At 39.6% G+C, this 19,712-nt stretch overlaps 1 protein-coding gene across 2 annotated transcripts in view; it reads right to left on the bottom strand.

Annotated features, from left to right (window-relative positions):
- Nucleotides 1-19,712, bottom strand: part of ITPR2 (inositol 1,4,5-trisphosphate receptor type 2) — a 596,562-nt gene that overhangs the window by 532,934 nt on the left and 43,916 nt on the right. For both annotated transcript variants that reach the window (XR_001918100.1, XM_005680737.3), the window contains exon 2: nucleotides 4,980-5,050. Coding sequence is in view for 1 of the 2 variants with exons in the window: in XM_005680737.3 (XP_005680794.2) it covers nucleotides 4,980-5,050 (71 nt within the window). In the remaining variant the exon portion in view is untranslated. The remainder of the gene's footprint in view (nucleotides 1-4,979; nucleotides 5,051-19,712) is intronic.

Raw genomic sequence — 19,712 nt, 5'->3', positions numbered from 1 at the left:
TTACACGCCCAGAAGAAACTGAGTTAAAGAGAGGTCTTGTCAGTGTTCCCCCAAGTCCTTGATACTCACGACCTGCTCTCAAGCGGCATCGCACAGCAGAGACAGTCTCTGTTTTAGTTCCTGAAGCATTCAAAGTTCTGCCTCAGAATGACTTTTTGCTTGCCGGAAGCAGCCTTTTGATAGGGCTGGTGGATTATGAAATAGTCACATGTCAAATGACCACAGAGTCACAGAGATGGAAATTTCTAGAGCAAACAGCCAAAAAGCCTGTGGTCTAGGAGACAGGCCTGTCTTCTCTTCCCTCGGCCCTCCTGGGGAGTGGCCCCCTGAGTTCTGGGTTACTTCTGTGTTTTATCACCTTTATGGTTAAGAAAAGGGCACACAAACCTCTCTTGTTTTGATTTAGGTCTGTTTCTCCACCTAATAGAAAATGCATACATATTAATAGGTCTAAATGTTTTGAAAAATCTATACCCAACTTCTCTTGAGAATAGGGGTAGACATGCATAAAGGAACGAGGACAGGGAAAAGAAAAACGGAAAGAATGTAAAGTCAATAGAAATAACCGCTATCATTTAGTGTGCAGGAGGAGGGCTAAAGTGTACATCAGGATCTTCACACTAAGACTCTGCATTCCCAGTGCAGGAGGCCTGGGCTCAATCCCTGGTAAGGGAACTAGATCCCACGTGCTGCAACTAAGAATTCACATGCCATAGCTGAAAGATCCCACATGCTGCAACTAACACCTGGCACAGCCAAACAAATAAGCAAATATTTCTTTAAAACTATGTATCAAAAAATAGTATTAGTGATAAATCATGTTGACAATATGTGCCCCTGATATGATGTAGGGAAAAAGGCAGTTAATATCCCTTCCCAAAACCTTAGCCCGTGTCTAAGTATGATGAAAACATCAGCCAGACCAAAATCAAGGAACATTCTACAAAATATCCGGCCAGTACTCTTCAAAAGTATCAAGGTCATTAAAAAGGAAAAAAAAAAAAAACAAGGAAAGACTGAGAAAGTGGAAGAAACCAGAGGAGACTAAACAGCCATGATGACTAATGGCACGTGGGATCCTGAACGGGATCGGGATTGCGGAAAGGATAATGGAAAACTGGTGACATTCAAAGGAAGCCTGGAATTTAGTCAACAGTAATGCACAAATGGTAATTTCTTAACTGTGACAAATGAACCACAGTTATATAAGATGCTAGCACAGGGGAAAGTGGGTGGAAGGGAACTCTCTATACTCCCTTTACGACTCCTCATAACCTAAATGTATTCCAAAGTTTATAGCTGATCTTTAAAAACGAAAGAATATTTGATCATGAAAAGACTTCTGCACTTACTTAAGAGAAAGCCAATGTGCTTCTGTTAGTGCTATTCTGATGGTGTGGTTACTGAAAATAGCTGTCCATCCGCCAGGTTTTAAAAAACCCTTGGGAAGCTGTTTGTTTGTTAAAGCTTCATTTCCTCTGTTCATGTGAAAAGCAGAGGGAACCCGTCAAAGGAATATTGCTTGTACAATTGTGTGTATTGGGGATAATTGTATTAACCTCTTTAAAATTTTGGTTCCTCATTTAAAAAACTGGGAGACCCATATTCAATTTACTTTTTATTTATTTATTTTGGTTGCGTTGGGTGTTCATCACTGTGCATGAGCATTCTCTAGTTTCAACGAGTTGGGGCTAGTCTTCATTGAGGTACACAGGCCTCCACAGGCCTCTTTCACTGTGAAGTACAGGCTCTAAGCACAAACTTAAGTAGGTGCAGCATGTGGCCTCAGCAGTTGCTGCTCATGGGCTCTAGAGCATGGGCTCAGTAGTTCTGCCACAACAGCTTAGTTGCTCCAGGCCATGTGGAGTCTTCCTGGGCCATGTGGAGTCTTCCCGGGCCAGGAATCGAACCCCTGCATTCCAGGCAGATGCTTATCTACTGTACCACCAGGAAGTCCTTAACTGACTGCTAATTGCCTTCTAGAAGCTCTAAAATTTTATGATTCGCTTGAACAAACCATACAGTAAGTATGAAAAATAAAAACTGTTTCAAATTAATTTGCAGACACCATTTGTCTGGCTGAGGCAAAAGGAAGTGAGGTGCAGCTGAACTGGGGATACACTGTTGTTTCTTCATATTATCTAAAAAGTAACAATAAGGGAGGGTGCTCTGGAAACTTGGTAGAGGGGTCTGGAACGGCAGGAGAGGTTATCTTGGGAGGTCAATCTATGCAGAAGTGATGGCTTTTATAGCCAAAGGGAAGAGTAGGAACACATTCAGGAAGAGAAGGATGAAGCTGCAAAAGAATAAGGTATGAGAAAGGATACAGGATTGGGAAAACAAGGTCTGCCAAGCAATGTGAAGGCAGGGAAAGCAACACAAGCCCATCTCATGGAATTCTCTGGGGCCCCGTCAGGAGGGGCCTCCAAGAATCCAAGGAGAAGAGTCAGAGCTTTCAGACAAAAACAAGTCTTGAATCTTCAATGGCAAGATACCCTCCTTCTCCAATGATGAGTGGAGACAAATGACTTAGTCTTACACAAGAGGTAGAAAATGAGAGCAAACCAGCAACGACAATGACCTAACGTATTAGATTACAGGAAAAGCCAGCCTTCCAGGGGCGGATGGAGCACCTGAATGATTCATACTTTGAACCAATGCCCGCTGAATCATATAACACCAAGTATTTGTATATAATTACCTCCTGGGTACAGAGCTGTTACTGCAGAGTTCCCTCAGACACACTAAAATATTTAAAGGAAAAAGACAGCCACAAACCCTGAAGATTTATCTTTGACAGACTAACTTCCCCTGACTGACAGAGGAATAAGGCTACACAAGCTCATGATCATGAAGTATGAAGCACCCTTGGGAACCAAGTTGTATCACATGATCCCAGGGAAAGTGTGGGTCTCTCACCCATAAACAGCTAATGGCTATTTTTTTCTTATGTCTACTATGGGCAAAGTTCTGTGCCTGGGAAACACAAACAGAAAAAAAGAAAAGCCTACCCTTGAAGAGGTTATAATGTAAGAGAAGAGCCAATTATGTTTAAAGGAAATATATTATGTCTTTCTATCATAAGTTAGCTACCATTTGTATAATGACTTAAAACACTTTTACATTTATTCTCTGGAAATAATCCAAGCCACACAAAGCCTTGTGTGGCAAGATTATTCTTGTTTTTATCCACCCCTGGTCCCACCAGGCAATGACAGATGTCCTCGGAGACACTAAGTGGTTGGGTGACCTACTTAAGTCGGCGAGAAATGCGGTCAAACCCAGACTCCACGCTTTTTTCTCCTACCAATACAGATCTGTTGTCCCAGTTTGCTTTTAAAACTTTTTATCTTCCACATCTTACAGTTCACAAAAGAGAGTCTGTGGATCTGAATTTGTTTATCATCCCTTCTCTGAATTCAATATATCTCCTCCACCTGAGAAACAGTGGCTTTCTACAACTTAGGCAAGTTCTCACCCGTATCTCTTTACACGTTGCCTCATTCTCACGCGCTCCGGCCTCTCCTTCTAGAATCTGATTAGATGCTGCTAGACCCTCTTGGCCCCTCCCCAGCACTGGTTTTTCATGACATGCTCACACGTTCCTCTGCCCTGCATTCTGGGTAATCTCCTCAGCTCTCTCTTCCATACCACAGTCTCCTCGTCTCCTCATATAATACACTCGCTCACGCTTTCTAGAACCTGTATGTTCTTTTTCATAGTGTCCGTTCTTCCGTCAGCCTCCTCTAGCCTCTTCTGCCTCTGAAATCATTTCCACACACTTACTGCACAGGCTCTGGAAAGCTCTCCTGGAGCACTCTGTGTCTGCTTTGTCACAACTGCTGACTCTCCTTCAAGCAGGTCAACAGTGAGTCCCTCCTCCATGGGGACTGTGTTGTGAGAAGATTTCACGTGCCCAGGGCTGGGGGAGTGTCCCCACTGAGCACAGGTCCAGGCGCACTGATGGGTGGTATCACTCCCTCAATCTGCTCTCACACTAATTTCCCCACATGGAAAGACAAGTAGATCGCGTATTCAAAGTGACTGATGTCACTCAAACCACATTCACGGTGCCTGTCACTCTCTGAGACAAAAATGCAATATTCCTGAAAATCCTTATAATAAAAATGGTGTAAGAAAGTTACAGAACATGACGCATGGGAAACACTGACCAGACGTGAAGGCTCCCTCCTCCCCCATGCACACGGACAGCATCGTGACCTGGGTCTGGGGCTCCAGCAAACCCCTCTGGCTCTCTGTCCAGATCAGGCTCCCTTATTAAAGCTGTCTTTCACCAATGTGAGGAGGAATGCTGACACAGTGTATTCAAAATGAATGCTGCTTTCAAGTTGTTATCATTATATTATATACTATAAAGTATTAATTTGACTTGCACAAGCTCTTAATGACTGGTCTTAGTTGTCTATGATTCTCTACAAGTCCCATTAATCCTTCTCTTTGTAACAGTCATAATCAACTTGCTACTGTGAACAACTTCTCAGTTGATAGTACGACACTGCCTCTAAAATTATACCTAGAAAGGAGTTCTAAGACAATTGTTAGTTATTACATACCATCCAAAGTGACATTTTAAAAGTGAAACTAACACATCAGTGTCACCATGCTGGAGATTTTACAAAAATAAATTAAAGAGCTGATAAGGAAACACTAACATTTATGGGGTAACTGTCACGGAAATATATAAATACATATCATTCAGCTATATTTACCAGTTTGAAAAGTGGCCTCTTAACATACAGACTACCCTCCAGCAAAACAAAACTTGAAGCTAGTCTTTCAGTATCAGTCCTTCAGTGTGTCAAGGAAGAGAAACAATGGGGAACTTTTGAAAGAGTTTTCAGCAGATATATTTCTATTTGAAAGTTTTATATTGAAAAAAGTTCTAATATTACTTCTTTTAAGACACAAAAATACCCCCACTTAGGTCATATAGTATAAAGTAAGTATTTCTTTCCTACCTCGGAACTTCTTGGGAGGGTTGGCAAGGTCCCCTGCTTCTGGGTGCACCACACATCGGTCATCCACCAGTCTGGAAGGAAAAGAACATTCACACTGTTGACATCGTCATGTTCATAGAGCACAAAATGCACACGGAGACTGCATCAATATTTACAAAAAGTTTTTAATACCACTCTTCATTCAGAAATGTTTGAATAGTCATAGATTTGGAAAAAGATCTGGTTATACAGGCGTGAATCAAAGCAGGGTTTAGAAAACTCAAAACTGAAAAACTGTTAGGTGGTGGGCTTCCCAGGTGGCAGTAGTGGTAAAGAATCCGTCTGCCAATGCAGGAGACCCAAGAGACAAGGGTTCGATTGCCAGGTAGAGAAGATCCCCTGGAGCAGGAAACAGCAACCCACTCCAGTATTCTTGTCTGGAAAAATTCCATGGACAGAGGAGCCTGGTGGGTTACAGTCCATGGGGTTGCCAAGAGTCGGACATGGCTAAGCACCAAGCAGCAGCAGCAGGAAACATTAGAGAAATCACGATATTGACAAACCATGAAACACTGCAGAGCCATTTACAATTCTAGTTTTTAAAGGCAGTAGTGTGGAAAACATTTATAATATGTGGTGAAAATAAGTGGGAACAAATCAATAAGATATTGTATGTATTTAAACACACACACACAACACCCCCCTCTACAGAGACACATATGAGGACTGGAACACAGACATCAAAACATTAACAGGGATTAGACTGCCCAAGTTTTCATGTTCCAGCATGAATGCGAGAGTGTTCTCTTATTTTTATAAGGAATGTGTAAGCTTATGAGATCAGGCTCACAGAGTGATGACACAATAGGATAAAAAGTGCTCATCCTGTGTTCAACTATGGCCCAGCCAGGTGGGGGTTTGGACCTCCTTCGCTACACCAGCAAACACAGATAAAAGTACCCACCTCATGGTATTGTCAGGAGGACTGACTAACTTCATTGCTGTAACGTACCTAGCACAGTTTCTAGCATAGAGTAGGCCCTTAAATATTAAGCGTTTAAGATAATAACATTTGGGACTTCACCTGCCCTATTCCTATCTTCCTCGAGAAGAATGCCTGACACTTAGTGATGAGTACTCAATAAATTTACTCAAATGAATAGAGTACTTTTCTAGTTACAAAAACTTGCCCCTATTAAAATATCCATGAAAAGCCAATTTTGAGGACAATTCCCAGAAAAGCTGAATCTCTGGTCTAAGAGCCAGGAGACATGAATCTCTGTGTCAGGGTAATATTTAACTACCAAAAGACTCACTGATAGTCATTTTCTCCATTGACTAAATAATGAGAGCCATTAGGGTTTTCTCCAGGATATTGTGAGAATGTACATGAGTTAGTCCAAATTTATGAGCTCATTTAAAGAACAATGCCCCAGTTGGAACTTTGTTAAAAAGCACACATTAATCCCAACACAAAAGTAAACCCCATTCACTAATATGCATTAACCCCAGCATAAAGTAACCCCAATTCATGATCAACAGTCCCCTTGACCTAGAATAATTAACCAAATCAAGATGAAACTTTTGGTTCCTGGTTTATCTGTTTACAAAAGCAGATAATTCCTAAATCACTGGATTTCTCTATAAGATCCAATTTCCACCAAACAAAATAATAATTTGATCAAGCATATAGTTCTTTGTTTGATTTTTTTTTTTTTAGTATACTTCATTCATACTGGTTTGCTACAATGTGGTTTTACAAGAGCTGCCAAGCACGCAAGAAATTCCTTTTAAGAGGCTTCAAAATTGTTTTCTTAGAAACAGGAAGTCACAATGGGTCGAGAGAAAGCAAACCCAAACCTCCACAAAATCCAACTTCAGGCTGTAACACTGAATGTGCAAGGCTCAGAGTCCTAAGGATGTCACAATATAATATTTAAATCTAAAAAAATGCTGTGAGGGAAACTCCAGCTTTTCTAACTAGTTAAGTTGTGGGGGAAGGGGAGGGTAGGATGAATTGGGAGAGGAACACTGACATGTATACACCACCGTGTGTAAATAGAGAGCCAGTGGGAAGCAGCTATCTAGCACAGGGAGCTCAGCTCAGTGCTCTGTGACAACGGGGGCAGAAAGGGGGGTGGATGTGTGATGGGGGGAGGCGTGGGAGGGAAGCTGAAGAGAGAGGGGTTATCTGTATACTGATTCATGCTGATATAGAGTAGAAATCAACATAACATCATAACAACATAACAATTATCCTCCAATTTAAAAAAAATGAGTTAAGAATTCAAAGCATAATAATAATAATAATAAAAAGCACATAGTCTAATTTAGAGACTTCATGGCGAACAGAAGGGAAAAAGTGGACACATTTTATTTTCTTGGGCTCCAAAATCACTGCAGATGGTGACTGCAGTCATGAAATTAAAAGATGCTTGCTCCTTGGAAGGAACGCTATGACAATCAAGACAGCACATTAAAAAACAGAGACATCACTTTGCTGTCAAAGGTCTGTATAGTCAAAGCTTATGGTGTTTCCAGTAGTTATGTACAGATGTGAGAGTTAGACCATAAAGAAGACTGAGGGCCAAAGAATTGATGCTTTCAAATTTGGAGAAGACTCTTGAGAATCCCTTGGACCAGTCAATCCTAAAGGAAGTCAACCCTGAATATTCACTGGGAGGCCTGAAGCTGAAGCTCTACTCTGGCCACCTGATGAGAACATCCAACTCACTGGAAAAGACCCTGATGCTGAGAAAGACTGAAGGCAAAAGAAGGGGACAGCAGAGGATGGTGGCATTGGAGAGGAGACAGTTGGATGACATCACTGACTCAATGGACACGAACGTGAACAAGTCCAGGAGATGGTGGAGGACAGGGGAAGCCTGGCATGCTGTGGCCCATGGGTTCTCAAAGACTCGGATGTGACTTAGCAACTGAACAATAACAACTCATCTAGAGCACAAAAAATTTGTATTAAAAGTGGCATTGATATTTTACTTAGTCTTTGTGTCTGCCATTCCCACAGAAATACAGGCTCCCCTAGAATCACCCAAGGAGTCTCCACCTGTATGACGGCTTGCCATCGAGAGGAATGGGAAAAAACTAAAGCCATCAGTCAGGCCACAGTGCATTTACATAAATATTTATGCCTATCCTCAATAGCCCAGATAAAAACATTAGTAATTAAGAGTGACTTCAGTTCGAAGAATCTGTCCTATTCCTTACAAACCAAAGTCTGTGAAAATTACAAAGACAGTCATCTCATCATACAGACTGAATGAGCTGGAACTGAGTTTGGAGAGAATGGAAGAAAGGGAAGGTTACGATGAAATGGGTGGATAAAGAAGCAAGTGTGAATTTTATAATAGTGTGAAACAAGTGTGAACTTTACAACAGTGTGAATGTTATAAAAACATATATGATCACAGATGTTAAATGTTAAAGATGACTTTACTGAACAACTTCTATAATATCTCCAAGAGCCTCTTCTTGAATACCCTCAGGGCCAGAGTATTCACCACTTATCATCTTCCTGCTCTGTTTTATAGGTCTTTTTCCATCACAGAACTTACATTTTCTAACTACTTGCTCATTAGTCTGAACTTTCAATAAACTGTAACTCCATGAAGTCAGAAACTGAATCCATCTAGTTTACCATTATATCCTTGGCACCCATTAGAATGAGTTATAGTGGCCACTAAGTAAATATTTGTTAAATGAATAAATGAAAAACAATGAGACTGGCTTTCCCAAATAACTTTCCCTTTTTGGTCTCAGTTCTTTCTTTTGAACTAAGTTTTCTTTTTCTAGGATGAACAAGTCTATTTCTCTCTAGTTCTCCCTCATATAGATATTTACCAAGGAGCTCAACATCCTTTCACGCATCCAAGTGTTCAGTTCAGTTCAGTTCAGTCGCTCAGTCGTGTCCGACTCTTTGCGATCCCATGAATCGCAGCACGCCAGGCCTCCCTGTCCATCACCAACTCCTGGAGTTCACTCAGACTCACGTTCATCGAGTCCGTGATGCCATCCAGCCATCTCATCCTCGGTCATCCCCTTCTCCTCCTGCCCCCAATCCTGCCCAGCATCAGAGTCTTTTCCAATGAGTCAACTCTTCGCATGAGGTGGCCAAAGTACTGGAGTTTCAGCTTTAGCATCAGTCCTTCCAAAGAAATCCCAGGGCTGATCTCCTTCTGAATGGACTGGTTGGATCTCCTTGCAGTCCAAGGGTTAACACACCCATAAATGTGATCCCAGAGACTATTCACATGAATCCAGGTGCATCTCCAACAAGTGCAGGGGTCACAGGTCTCTCACCACCTTCTTTCTGACACTAAGCTTACAGTTATGCTACCTAAGATTACATCGGTTTCCATGGAAGTCAAGCCCACTCCTGACACTCATTATAGCTGAACAATTTCAGGTGTTTTCACGTGTACTACTGATAAACCAGGCTTTCCCATCCACCACTGGAGCAGTTAACTTTTATAACTTACAAACAAGGATTTACAATTGAATAGGTACAAATATAAAGATCAACCTTTGGCCAATGAGCAGAAAATCATCTGAAAGCCATCTATACCCTCTTGAAGTCATTTAAATACCTTCTCATGATTACTTCCCATTTTTCTCACTCATAAACAGTGTTTCCCAAATCTGGCTCATTGGCTGAATCATATATACATGAGGTAATAATAATAATACCTTCCTTTGGTTCCTATCTACCAAACAAAAATTTCTGAGGATACAGTCTAAGAATCTGTATTTTTTAAACACTTTCCAATCTTTCTTGAATGGATTAGTAGCACCTATACTCCCACAGTACCTGAGGCTGTCCTCTATAAGAGAACTTCTCACACTCCATCCAGTTTTCTTTTACGTGCGTATTTTACTAGCACTACAAATTGTAAGTTGCAGGAGAGTCAGCACATTTCTGTTCTGCATGCACGCATGCATGCTAAGTCACTTCAGTCATGTCCAACTCTTTGCAACCCTATGGACTGTAGTCTGCCAGGCTCCTCTGTCCATGGGATTCTCCAGGCAAGAATACTGGTGCGGTTGCCATGCCCTCTTCCAGAGGATCTTCCCGACCCAAGGATCGAACCCACGTCTCTTATGTCTCCTTCATTGGCAGGTGGGTTCTTTACCACTAGTGTCACCTGGGAAGCTCTCACCATAATATGTGAGAGCATATTGTGCCCAAATCTAAATGTTAGGCCTCAAACATGCAAGATGTTAAGTATTAACTGAGTGAATGACTGAGTCACTTTTTGAACTGCTGCTGCTGCTGCTGCTGCTAAGTCGCTTCAGTCGTGTACGACTCTGTGTGACCCCATAGACGGCAGCCCACCAGGCTCCCCTGTCCCTGGGATTTTCCAGGCAAGAACACTGGAGTGGGTTGCCATTTCCTTCTCCAATGCATGAAAGTGAAAAGTGAAAAGGAAGACGCTCAGTCCTATCCGACTCTTAGTGAACAACTGAGTAAATCAATAATGTTATTTTTGGTATTAATAGATCACAAAATCAATAAAAATAACTGGCACTAACAAATGGTTAACTAATAGTAGATGGAAGAAAGGGTGACCTATCTCAGAAAGTTATCAAAAATGTCAAATCCTGATAAGGACCTAGACAGCCTGCTCTAAATAAAAGTATCTTATATAGAACCTTTCAACTTCAATCTGTCAGTACAGTTTTTAAAGGGATGTATTAATCTCCCCCTGTTTGAATCAGCAAGTAGGCCAAATGGGCAATTATAGCCACAGCCAAAAATTCTCAATCTGTCACTGAAACTCACCTAACATAAAACCTGTTATCCTCCATACCTATCTTCTCTTCATAAGGTCATAACTGTAAATTATTTGTTTACTGTAATTAACAATTAGACCTTCCAAGGTATCTATAAGGAGATTTCATTAGCTACTTTGAATGATTTTATACATAAATATGAATCAAAAATATACATGAATCAAATTTTAACTGGACAGATATGCCCCCTAGAGAAATCTTGCAAATTTTGTGCATCTGAAGACATGTGTTAATACAAGAGTTTTTGAGGCAACACTTCATGATAGCAAACACTGGAAAAACTCAAATGTCCATCAGTAATAGTAACGTGAATAAATATACCATTACAAGTGTGTAATTTCAAGCAAAAGAGAACTAATTTAAAAGGTGAATAAACTGCAATTACATGCAACAACACTCAAATACATGAAATTGAGCTAAAAGCAAGTAAGTCTCAATGTTATATAAGTCCATTTATACAGAAGGCATAGGTAGGCAAAATTAAATAGCATATATTTTAGGAGTACACATGGAGTGCAAATAAATTATTGTATAAAAATACATGGCTTTCCAATTTTTAAGTAGACTTCCAAAAAAGAGCAAATTACTCTGTTGGTCTTCAGTCCCTTATTATTCCACCAATTGTAAAGAAACTGCCACAAAATAGGTAAAATATAATATGTTAGTCATATGTTTTTCCTCATGAAGCCATAACTGATATTTCTACCTTTGAAATATCATAATTTTTAAAATAAGTGTTTTATCTTCCTGATATTTGCCTACACACATATGCAATCCTTGTGCAATTAGGTGATATAGTTTATTCCTAATACAATGGTTTTGAGGCACATTTAAAGAAAATGAATTTGAGGGGAGAGAGAAGAAGGGGAATCCACAGTAGGTGTCATTAAAAACTATTAGTAAGAAAAAGCTAATATTGTGACCAGGTTCATAAGTATGATGGAATTACCTTTACAGAACTCTCAGGACTCTGTCACAACCATTTTACCCTTCAGTTCAGTTCAGTTCAGTCTCTCAGTCATGTCGGACTCTCTGCGACCCCATGAATCGCAGCACGCCAGGCCTCCCTGTCCATCACCATCTCCCGGAGTTCACTCAAACTCACGACCATCGAGTCAGTGATGCTTAACTGGGAGTTAAGAGTTTTACCCTGATGGCCATATGAATCTCTCCTCTAGCTGCAATTTTCTGACTTTTAGCAAAACTGCCCCTCTACCCCACACAGCCCCACCACCTGCCATCAGTCAACCCTGGCACATCACCCTCCCTTACTGTCACTCAGAAGTAGTAGTAGGGGAGAAGAAACATATGTTGAGCTCAAATCCCTGGTCTGCCACTTTACAGCCAGCTGTGTTTATGCTAGCCACTTAACCTCTCTCTGCCTCATTTTCTAAATAGGGCAGCTGTGATCTCACAAATTCCTCCTATTTCTGTGGTTTCTCATTTCTCTGATTCTATTTTGTAATCAAAGTTGGCTTTGGTATCACCTTTCAGTAGCAAATTCTGATTTTATTTTTTTTAATATAAACTTATTTTAATTGGAGGCTAATTACAATATTGTATTGGTTAAAATATTGTATATATTGTAGTTTGAAAGTTTAACTGTTCAGAATAAATTGCTTGAAGTTTATTTATTATTTTATCATACCAAGCAAAGTACTAGTGTGTGATCTTTGTTCCATTCATTCACCACAGTCTTAGAATACAGTGTTTTAGCATCTTAAAGTCTTGCCATTTAGTATCGGGGACATTTTTTTACTGACCAATACTCAAGTTGCCTAAGGAAAAAGCCAAACTCCAGGCCTGTAGAGCCAACTTGATTCACTGGAAAAGATCCTAAAGCTGGGAAAGATTGAGACAGGAGGAGAAGGGGGTAACAAAGGAGGAGATGGTTGGATGGCATCACCGACTCAATGGACATGAGTTTGAACAAACTCTGGGAGATGGAGAAGGACAGGGAAGCCTGGCATGCTGCAGTCTGTGGCGTCACAAAGAATCGGACATGACTTAGCAACTCAGCAACAACAAGGCCTGTATATTCTTGTTTGTAAGCCAACTAATGTGTCTCATGATTCAGAGTAACTTAACATGAAATACTAGGTTCTACAAATGTCCAGTTCCATACCTTAGATCTGAGAAGTCCTGTGGATACACCTCTGCATTTACACCATAAACAATTCTAATCACACAAAAAGGGAAGTAATTTCATTGTTAAACTTTCTGCCAAAGAGTGTTCTAACTTGTAAATGTAAAACAGATGCAGCATAGAAAATTCACTCATGGCCTGGACTCATATTTTGCCTATGTTGACAAGTAGAATTAAATTCCCTTTTGCCATTGGAAATGTGAGATTTTTAAAAGTTAAATCAATAAAGTTGAACATTATTTTCTCTTATTAGGTTTCCTATTTCAATAACATATTTTTACTAACACAAATACTTTAAGGTTAAACATTAAAAGTATATTTAATTCCACATGTAAGTTTTTCAACCATGCACAGGTTTGTTGCTGCTAATATTTCTAAAACTGGTTCCTTCCAAAGTTGAAATTGTGCTTACTCTTACATATTTCAAATGTTTCCAGTTGTTCTTCCATGAAAGATAAAATTAATCTAAACCACATATAAATTATAGCATAAACACTAAATTATCAAACAATACTACACAGAAATCCCGAAAAATACTGAGTGAATCCTTACGTTTAAATTTTTTGATCAGCACTATCATCTGTGCCAAATGACCTAAAGACCTTTAAACAAAATGCATATCCTGAGGACTACAAAGGCAATGCTGTTGCTCACACATTAACATTTTTAGAAATCACTGCAAGAAGCCATCATTTAGTGAAACATTTATATTCACAGTATGGATGCTGGTAGAACTGGTGGTAAAAAACTAAAAGAATTACACATTACCTCTCAAAGAGAAACATGTATTACCTAACCATGACTTCAGAAAGGATTTGCCTGTATATTCTGAAAGCTTAAAGTCTTAATCTAGCCAAAGAAAGCAATCATTTTCTTCTCAGATTTTCCTTCTACATCTAATAATTTTCTTTCCTTGATCCTCTCTAGGCTGTCTGCTCAACCTCTTTGAACCCAATACTATTGCAAGCCAGTGTAAGCAGCATTTTATTCTAGCTTGCCCATTACTGTTCTCATGAAAGTCAAAGCGTTTACAAAGTGTCTTTCTCAGGATATAAATGGTCATCGATATCAGTAGAGATCAACTGTTTAATGATGGCTAGAAAGTGAAAGTGAAGTCGCTCAGTTGTGTCCGACTCTTGGCGACCTGTAGACTGTAGCCCACCAAGCTCCTCCGTCCATGGGATTCTCCAGGCAAGAATACTAGAATGGGTTGCCATTTCCTTCTCCAGGAATGATGGCTAAGGTTACGCTAACTAATTCCAGTTCTCAGTCACTATCTGCAGAGAGCTAGAAAATCTTTGGCACTGGTAAAAGTGACAGACTGGGCAAAGCTCAGGTCGAGAACTTTGTTAATACTAATACTACCATACTGTCCTGGCTATCTGAGTTTTTGCCGCATGTTTGGTACCACCTTAAAGGTGCTACCAGTAAAAAGGCTATAAAATGGGAAACTCATCTAATGGCACTCTCTTATTCCAAGAATAGACACCTCCCCTGCCCCAGGTTTCTGCCTGGTTTTGGTCACTCACTCACACTTTCCAATAGTTGTTTACTATTTTCTGTCCAACTCAGCAATTATACTGTAGATTATACTCAAGAAATATGAGTTCGAATATTTCCAAAGTTTCTACTGCAGCAAGCTGCTATTCCATCAGCAAAAACAACAACAAACATACACTTTACTTACCAACTTAAACTATAACTAATGTTTGCTTTCATTTCAGTTCAGTCGCTCATTCATGTCCAACTCTTTGCGACCCCGTGAACCGCAGCACACCAGGCCTCCCTGTCCATCACCAGCTCCCAGAGTCCACCCAAACCCATGTCCATTGAGTCGGTGATGCCATCCAACCATCTTATCCTCTGTTGTCCCCTTCTCCTCCTGCCCTCAATCTTTCCCAGCATCAGGGTCTTTTCCAAGGAGTGAGTTCTTCACATCAAGTGGCCAAAGTATTGGAGTTTCAGCTTCAACATCGGTCCTTCCAATGAACACCCAGGACTGATCTCCTTTAGGATGGACTGGTTGGATCTCCTTGCAATCCAAGGGACTCTCAAGAGTCTTCTCCAACACCACAGTTTAAAAGCATCAACTCTTCAGTGCTCAGCCTTTATAGTTCAACTCTCACATCCATACATGACTACTGGAAAAACCATAGCCTTGACTAGACAGACCTTTGTTAACAAAGTAATGTGTCTGCTTTTTAATATGCTGTTTAGATTGGTCATAACTTTCCTTCCAAGGAGTAAGCGTCTTTTAATTTCATGGCTGAAATCACCATCTGCAGTGGTTTTGGAGCCCCAAAAAATAAAGTCAGCCACTGTTTCCACTGTTTCCCCATCTATTTGCCATGAAGTGATGGAATCAGATGCCATGACCTTAGTTTTCTGAATGTTGAGCTTTAAGCCAACTTTTTCACTATCCTCTTTCACTTTTATCAAGAGGCTCTTTAGTTCTTCTTCACTTTCTGCCATAAGGGTGGTACCATCTGCATATCTGAGGTTATGATATTTCTCCCAGCAATCTTGATTCCAGCTTGTGCTTCCTCCAGCCCAGCGTTTCTCATGATGTACTCTGCAGAGAAGTTAAATAAGCAGGGTGACAATATACAGCCTTGACATACTCCTTTTCCTATTTGGAACCAGTCTATTGTTCCATGTCCAGTTCTAACTATTGCTTCCTGAGCTGCATACAGATTTCTCAAGAGGCAGGTCAGGTGGTCTGGTATTCTCATCTCTTTCAGAACTTTCCACAGTTTATTGAGATCCACACAGTCAAAGGCTTTGGCATAGTCAATAAAGCAGAAATAGATGTTTTTCTGGAACTCTTGCTTTTTCAATGATCCAGCAGATGTTGGCAATTTAATTACCAACTTAAACTATAACTATTATAAATATTTACAGACATTAAAGATACTTTTCTTAAATGAAAAAAAAAACAGAAAGAGCCCATCAAAAATGGCCAGACAGACTTGATAAAAATTTCCAGAAACAAAAAATAATTGTTAAACTAAGTAGGTAGGTTTAATATAGAAAATCAAACACAACTAATTAATAACCTAGAAGATAGATCTTAAGAAATCACTCAAAATGAAACAGAGGACAGGAAAGAGAAAAAATATGAAAGAGAGGTTAAGAAACACCAGGGCTTCCCTGGTGACTTACACGTTAAAGAATCTGCCTGAAATGCAGGAGACCTGGGTCCAACCCCTGGCTCAGGAAGATCCTCTGAAGAAGGGAATGGCAACTCATTCCAGTATTCTTACCTGGAAAATCCCATTGACAGAGGAGCCTGGGGGCTACAGTCCATGAGGTCACAAAGAGTCAGACACAACTGAATGACTAACACCCAAGAAACACAAGGGACAGAATGAGAAAGTATCAATGTATTATATTTAGCATCCGTGGAATAATAGACAAATGGAAGAGAGGCAATATTTGAAGAGATAATGGTTGGAAATTTCCTAAACTAATGAAAGGTATGAATCCACAAATACAGAAAACACAACACATTGGGCTGCTAGTGTCTCAGATTCGATACAAGCCAGAGGATTTTGGAATCACTTCTTTGAATGTAATCATTTAGTTGAAACTGTGTGCCCAGCAAAATTAACTTTTAAGAACAGGGTGATATCAAGTATTTTTAGATAAATAAAAGCTAAACTTTACCACTAACAGGTTTTCACTAAAAAACTTTACAGGATACACTTCAGGTAGAAGGAAAATTATCTTAGTATAAAAATATCAGTTCTAAGAAGACATTGGAAGGAAAAAACTAACATGTGAATAAATGTAAATAAACATTTTTAGTATAAAAGAATAATACTGACTAACATATGACTTTTTAAAAAATACAACATTACATACCAGATATCTGCATATAAGTAGAAAGACAGTGATCAGAGTTAAATAGTTCCATGGTTCTGAACTGCACAGGAATTAGCTAAATATCAATTAACTTTTTACTTTACTGAGCGTGCATAGCATAATTTTTAAAATACTAAAACGTATTAATATGTGACACAGTGACTTCCCTGGTGCCTCAGACGGTAAAGTGTCTGCCTACAATGTGGGAGACCTGGGTTCGTTCCCTGGGTTGGGAAGATCCCCTGGAGAAGGAAATGGCAACACACTCCAGTATTCTTGCCTGGAAAATCCCATGGATGGAGGAGCCTAGTTGGCTACTGGCCATGGGGTCGCAAAGAGTCAGACACGACTGAATGACTTCGCTATCACAGAGCCAACAGAGAAGGATGAACAGAACAAAAAGAAAAATAAGCAAAAATTCAATTGATTCAAAAAAGAATTAAGAGAGAAGAAAAATTGGGGAAAACCATGATTAACATAAGGCACAAAGTAAGAAGGTAGAAATGAGTCAATATTAATCATATTAATTTAATTTTAACATACCACTTCAAAGACAGACTAAAAAAAAAAAGATGTCCAGACTGAATGAAAAAATCCAACCATATGTTATGTACTAGAATTATACCCAAAACATAAGGACAGAGAAAAGCACATTAAAGAAATACTGATCAAAAGAAAGCTATAGTAGAAAAATAGACTTCAGAATTTTTTTTAAAAAAAGCATTATTCAAAACAAATAAGGTGATTAAATAACAAGAAGTGTTTCAGTTCTCTAAGAACACATAACAATTCTAAATTTTAATGTAACAGCCTCAAATTATGCAAAAAAATTTTAGAATTACAAGGAGAAATTAACAAAGATATTATCACAGTGGCAGATTTCAACATATTTCTCAATTACTGATAGGGCAAGCAGACAAAATGTAGCAAGGATACATGCTTTAAAACCCATAATTGGCAAGCCTGATCTAACGGACATATGTAAAACACGCAACTTCTCATAGAAATATATAAAACAACAAGTGGAGAAAATATTTTCTTTTTGAGAATATATAGAACATTAATATTCCGGCTCTCTCAAATTTACTGATTTACTTCATATGCTGTCTTCTCCCTTCCATCCTCCTAGTATTCCCACCAATAAAAAAAAAAATCCACACAGGGGACAGTCGGGAATAAGAAATATAACAGGAATTATGAGCACAGGGCAAAAATGACTGTTAACCAATTAGCATTAATAATGTTACACATAGTGTAATGATTAAGATTTGCAACTCTGGTGTCATCAGACTGCTTGGATACAAATTCTGACCTTGACATTTACTGGCTGTGTGACACTAGGAAAGTTATTTAACTTCTTTGAGTCTCAGTTTCCTCATCTGTAAAATGAAGGATTAATAACAAGAACCTAAAGAACCTGTATATTGTCAGGCTGTGTATTGTCACCCTGTTTATTTAACTTATATGCAGAGTACATCATGAGAAATATCGGGGTGTATAAAGCACAAGCTGGAATCAAGATTGTCAGGAGAAATATCAATAACCTCAGATATGCAGATGACACTACCCTTATGGCAGAAAGTGAAGAGGAACTGAAGAGCCTCTTGATGAAAGTAAAAGGGGAGAATGAAAAAGTTGGCTTAAAGCTCAACATTCAAAAACACCAACATCATGGCACCCAGTCCTATCACTTCATGGCAAATAGATGCGGAAACAGTGGAAACAGTGACAGACTTTATTTTCTTGGGCTCCAAAATAACTGCAGATGGTGACTACAGCCATGAAATTAAAAGACACTTGCTCCTTGGAAGAAAAGCTATGACCAACTTAGACAGCATATTAAAAAGCAGAGACATTATTCTGTCGACAAGGTCCATCCAGTCAAAGCTATGGTTTTTCCAGTAGTCATGTATGGATGTGAGAGTTGAACCATAAGAAGGCTGAGTGTCGAAAAATTGATGCTTTGGACTGTGGTGTTGGAGAAGACTCTTGAGAGTCCCCTGGACTGCAAGGAGATCCAACCGGTCCATCCTAAAGGAAATTGGTACTGAATATTCATTGGAAGGACTGATGCTGAAGCTGAAACTCCAATACTTTGGTCATGCAAAGAGCTGACTCATTGGAAAAGACCCTGATGCTGGGAAAGATTGAAGGCAGGAGGAGAAGGGGACAAAAGAGGATGAAATGGTTGGATGGCATCACCAACTCGATGGACATGAGTTTAAGTAAGCTCCAGAAGTTGGTGTTAGACAGCAAAGCCTGGCGTGCTGCAGTCCATGGGGTCGCAGAGTTGGACATGACTGAGCGACTGAACTGAACTGACTGAAAGAATCTACCACACTTGTATTATGACATTTATGCAAGCTATTTGCCATATAGAGTTTGCACCTCTAGGAAATGAAAGATCTAGTTAAGAATGCATACTCAGGTAATTATTGTGGAGACACACCCTTCATTTGAGAAGAAAGCAAACAAGATGTTCCTTGAGTCTTCTTAGATTAGGCCTTGCTGAAAAAATGTTTCAACAAAGCAAGACCATCCATGAATAAAGCAGAACCGATGGCTTTACAGTGTTGGGCTGCAACTCATAAAGGCCTCTTCTTGTCTCTGAAATTTCAGAAATCTGTATCTTGCAGAGAATGGAAAAAACAGGTAAGAGATATAAAACGCAGCAGAAGTACACGCATACCTGCGTCACTGTGCTTTGCTTTATTGCGTTTTACAGATACTGCTTTCTTTTTTTAAATTGAAAGTGTGTGGCAGCGGTGCATCCAGCAATCTATTGGCATTGTTTTCTTAAGTTTTTTTTTTTACTGGAGTTTGCTTGCTTTACAATGTTTTTGTTGGTTTCTGCTATACCACAAAGTTAATCAGCTATACACATACAGATACCCTCTCTCTGAACCCAAAGAGCATTGAATAGAGCTCCCTGT

The sequence above is a fragment of the Capra hircus genome, chromosome 5, assembly GCF_001704415.2.
Source record: "Capra hircus breed San Clemente chromosome 5, ASM170441v1, whole genome shotgun sequence".
NCBI classification, from domain to species: domain Eukaryota; kingdom Metazoa; phylum Chordata; class Mammalia; order Artiodactyla; family Bovidae; genus Capra; species Capra hircus.
Note: the sequence above shows the minus strand (reverse complement) of the source record. Positions and strands in the feature narration are given on the sequence as shown.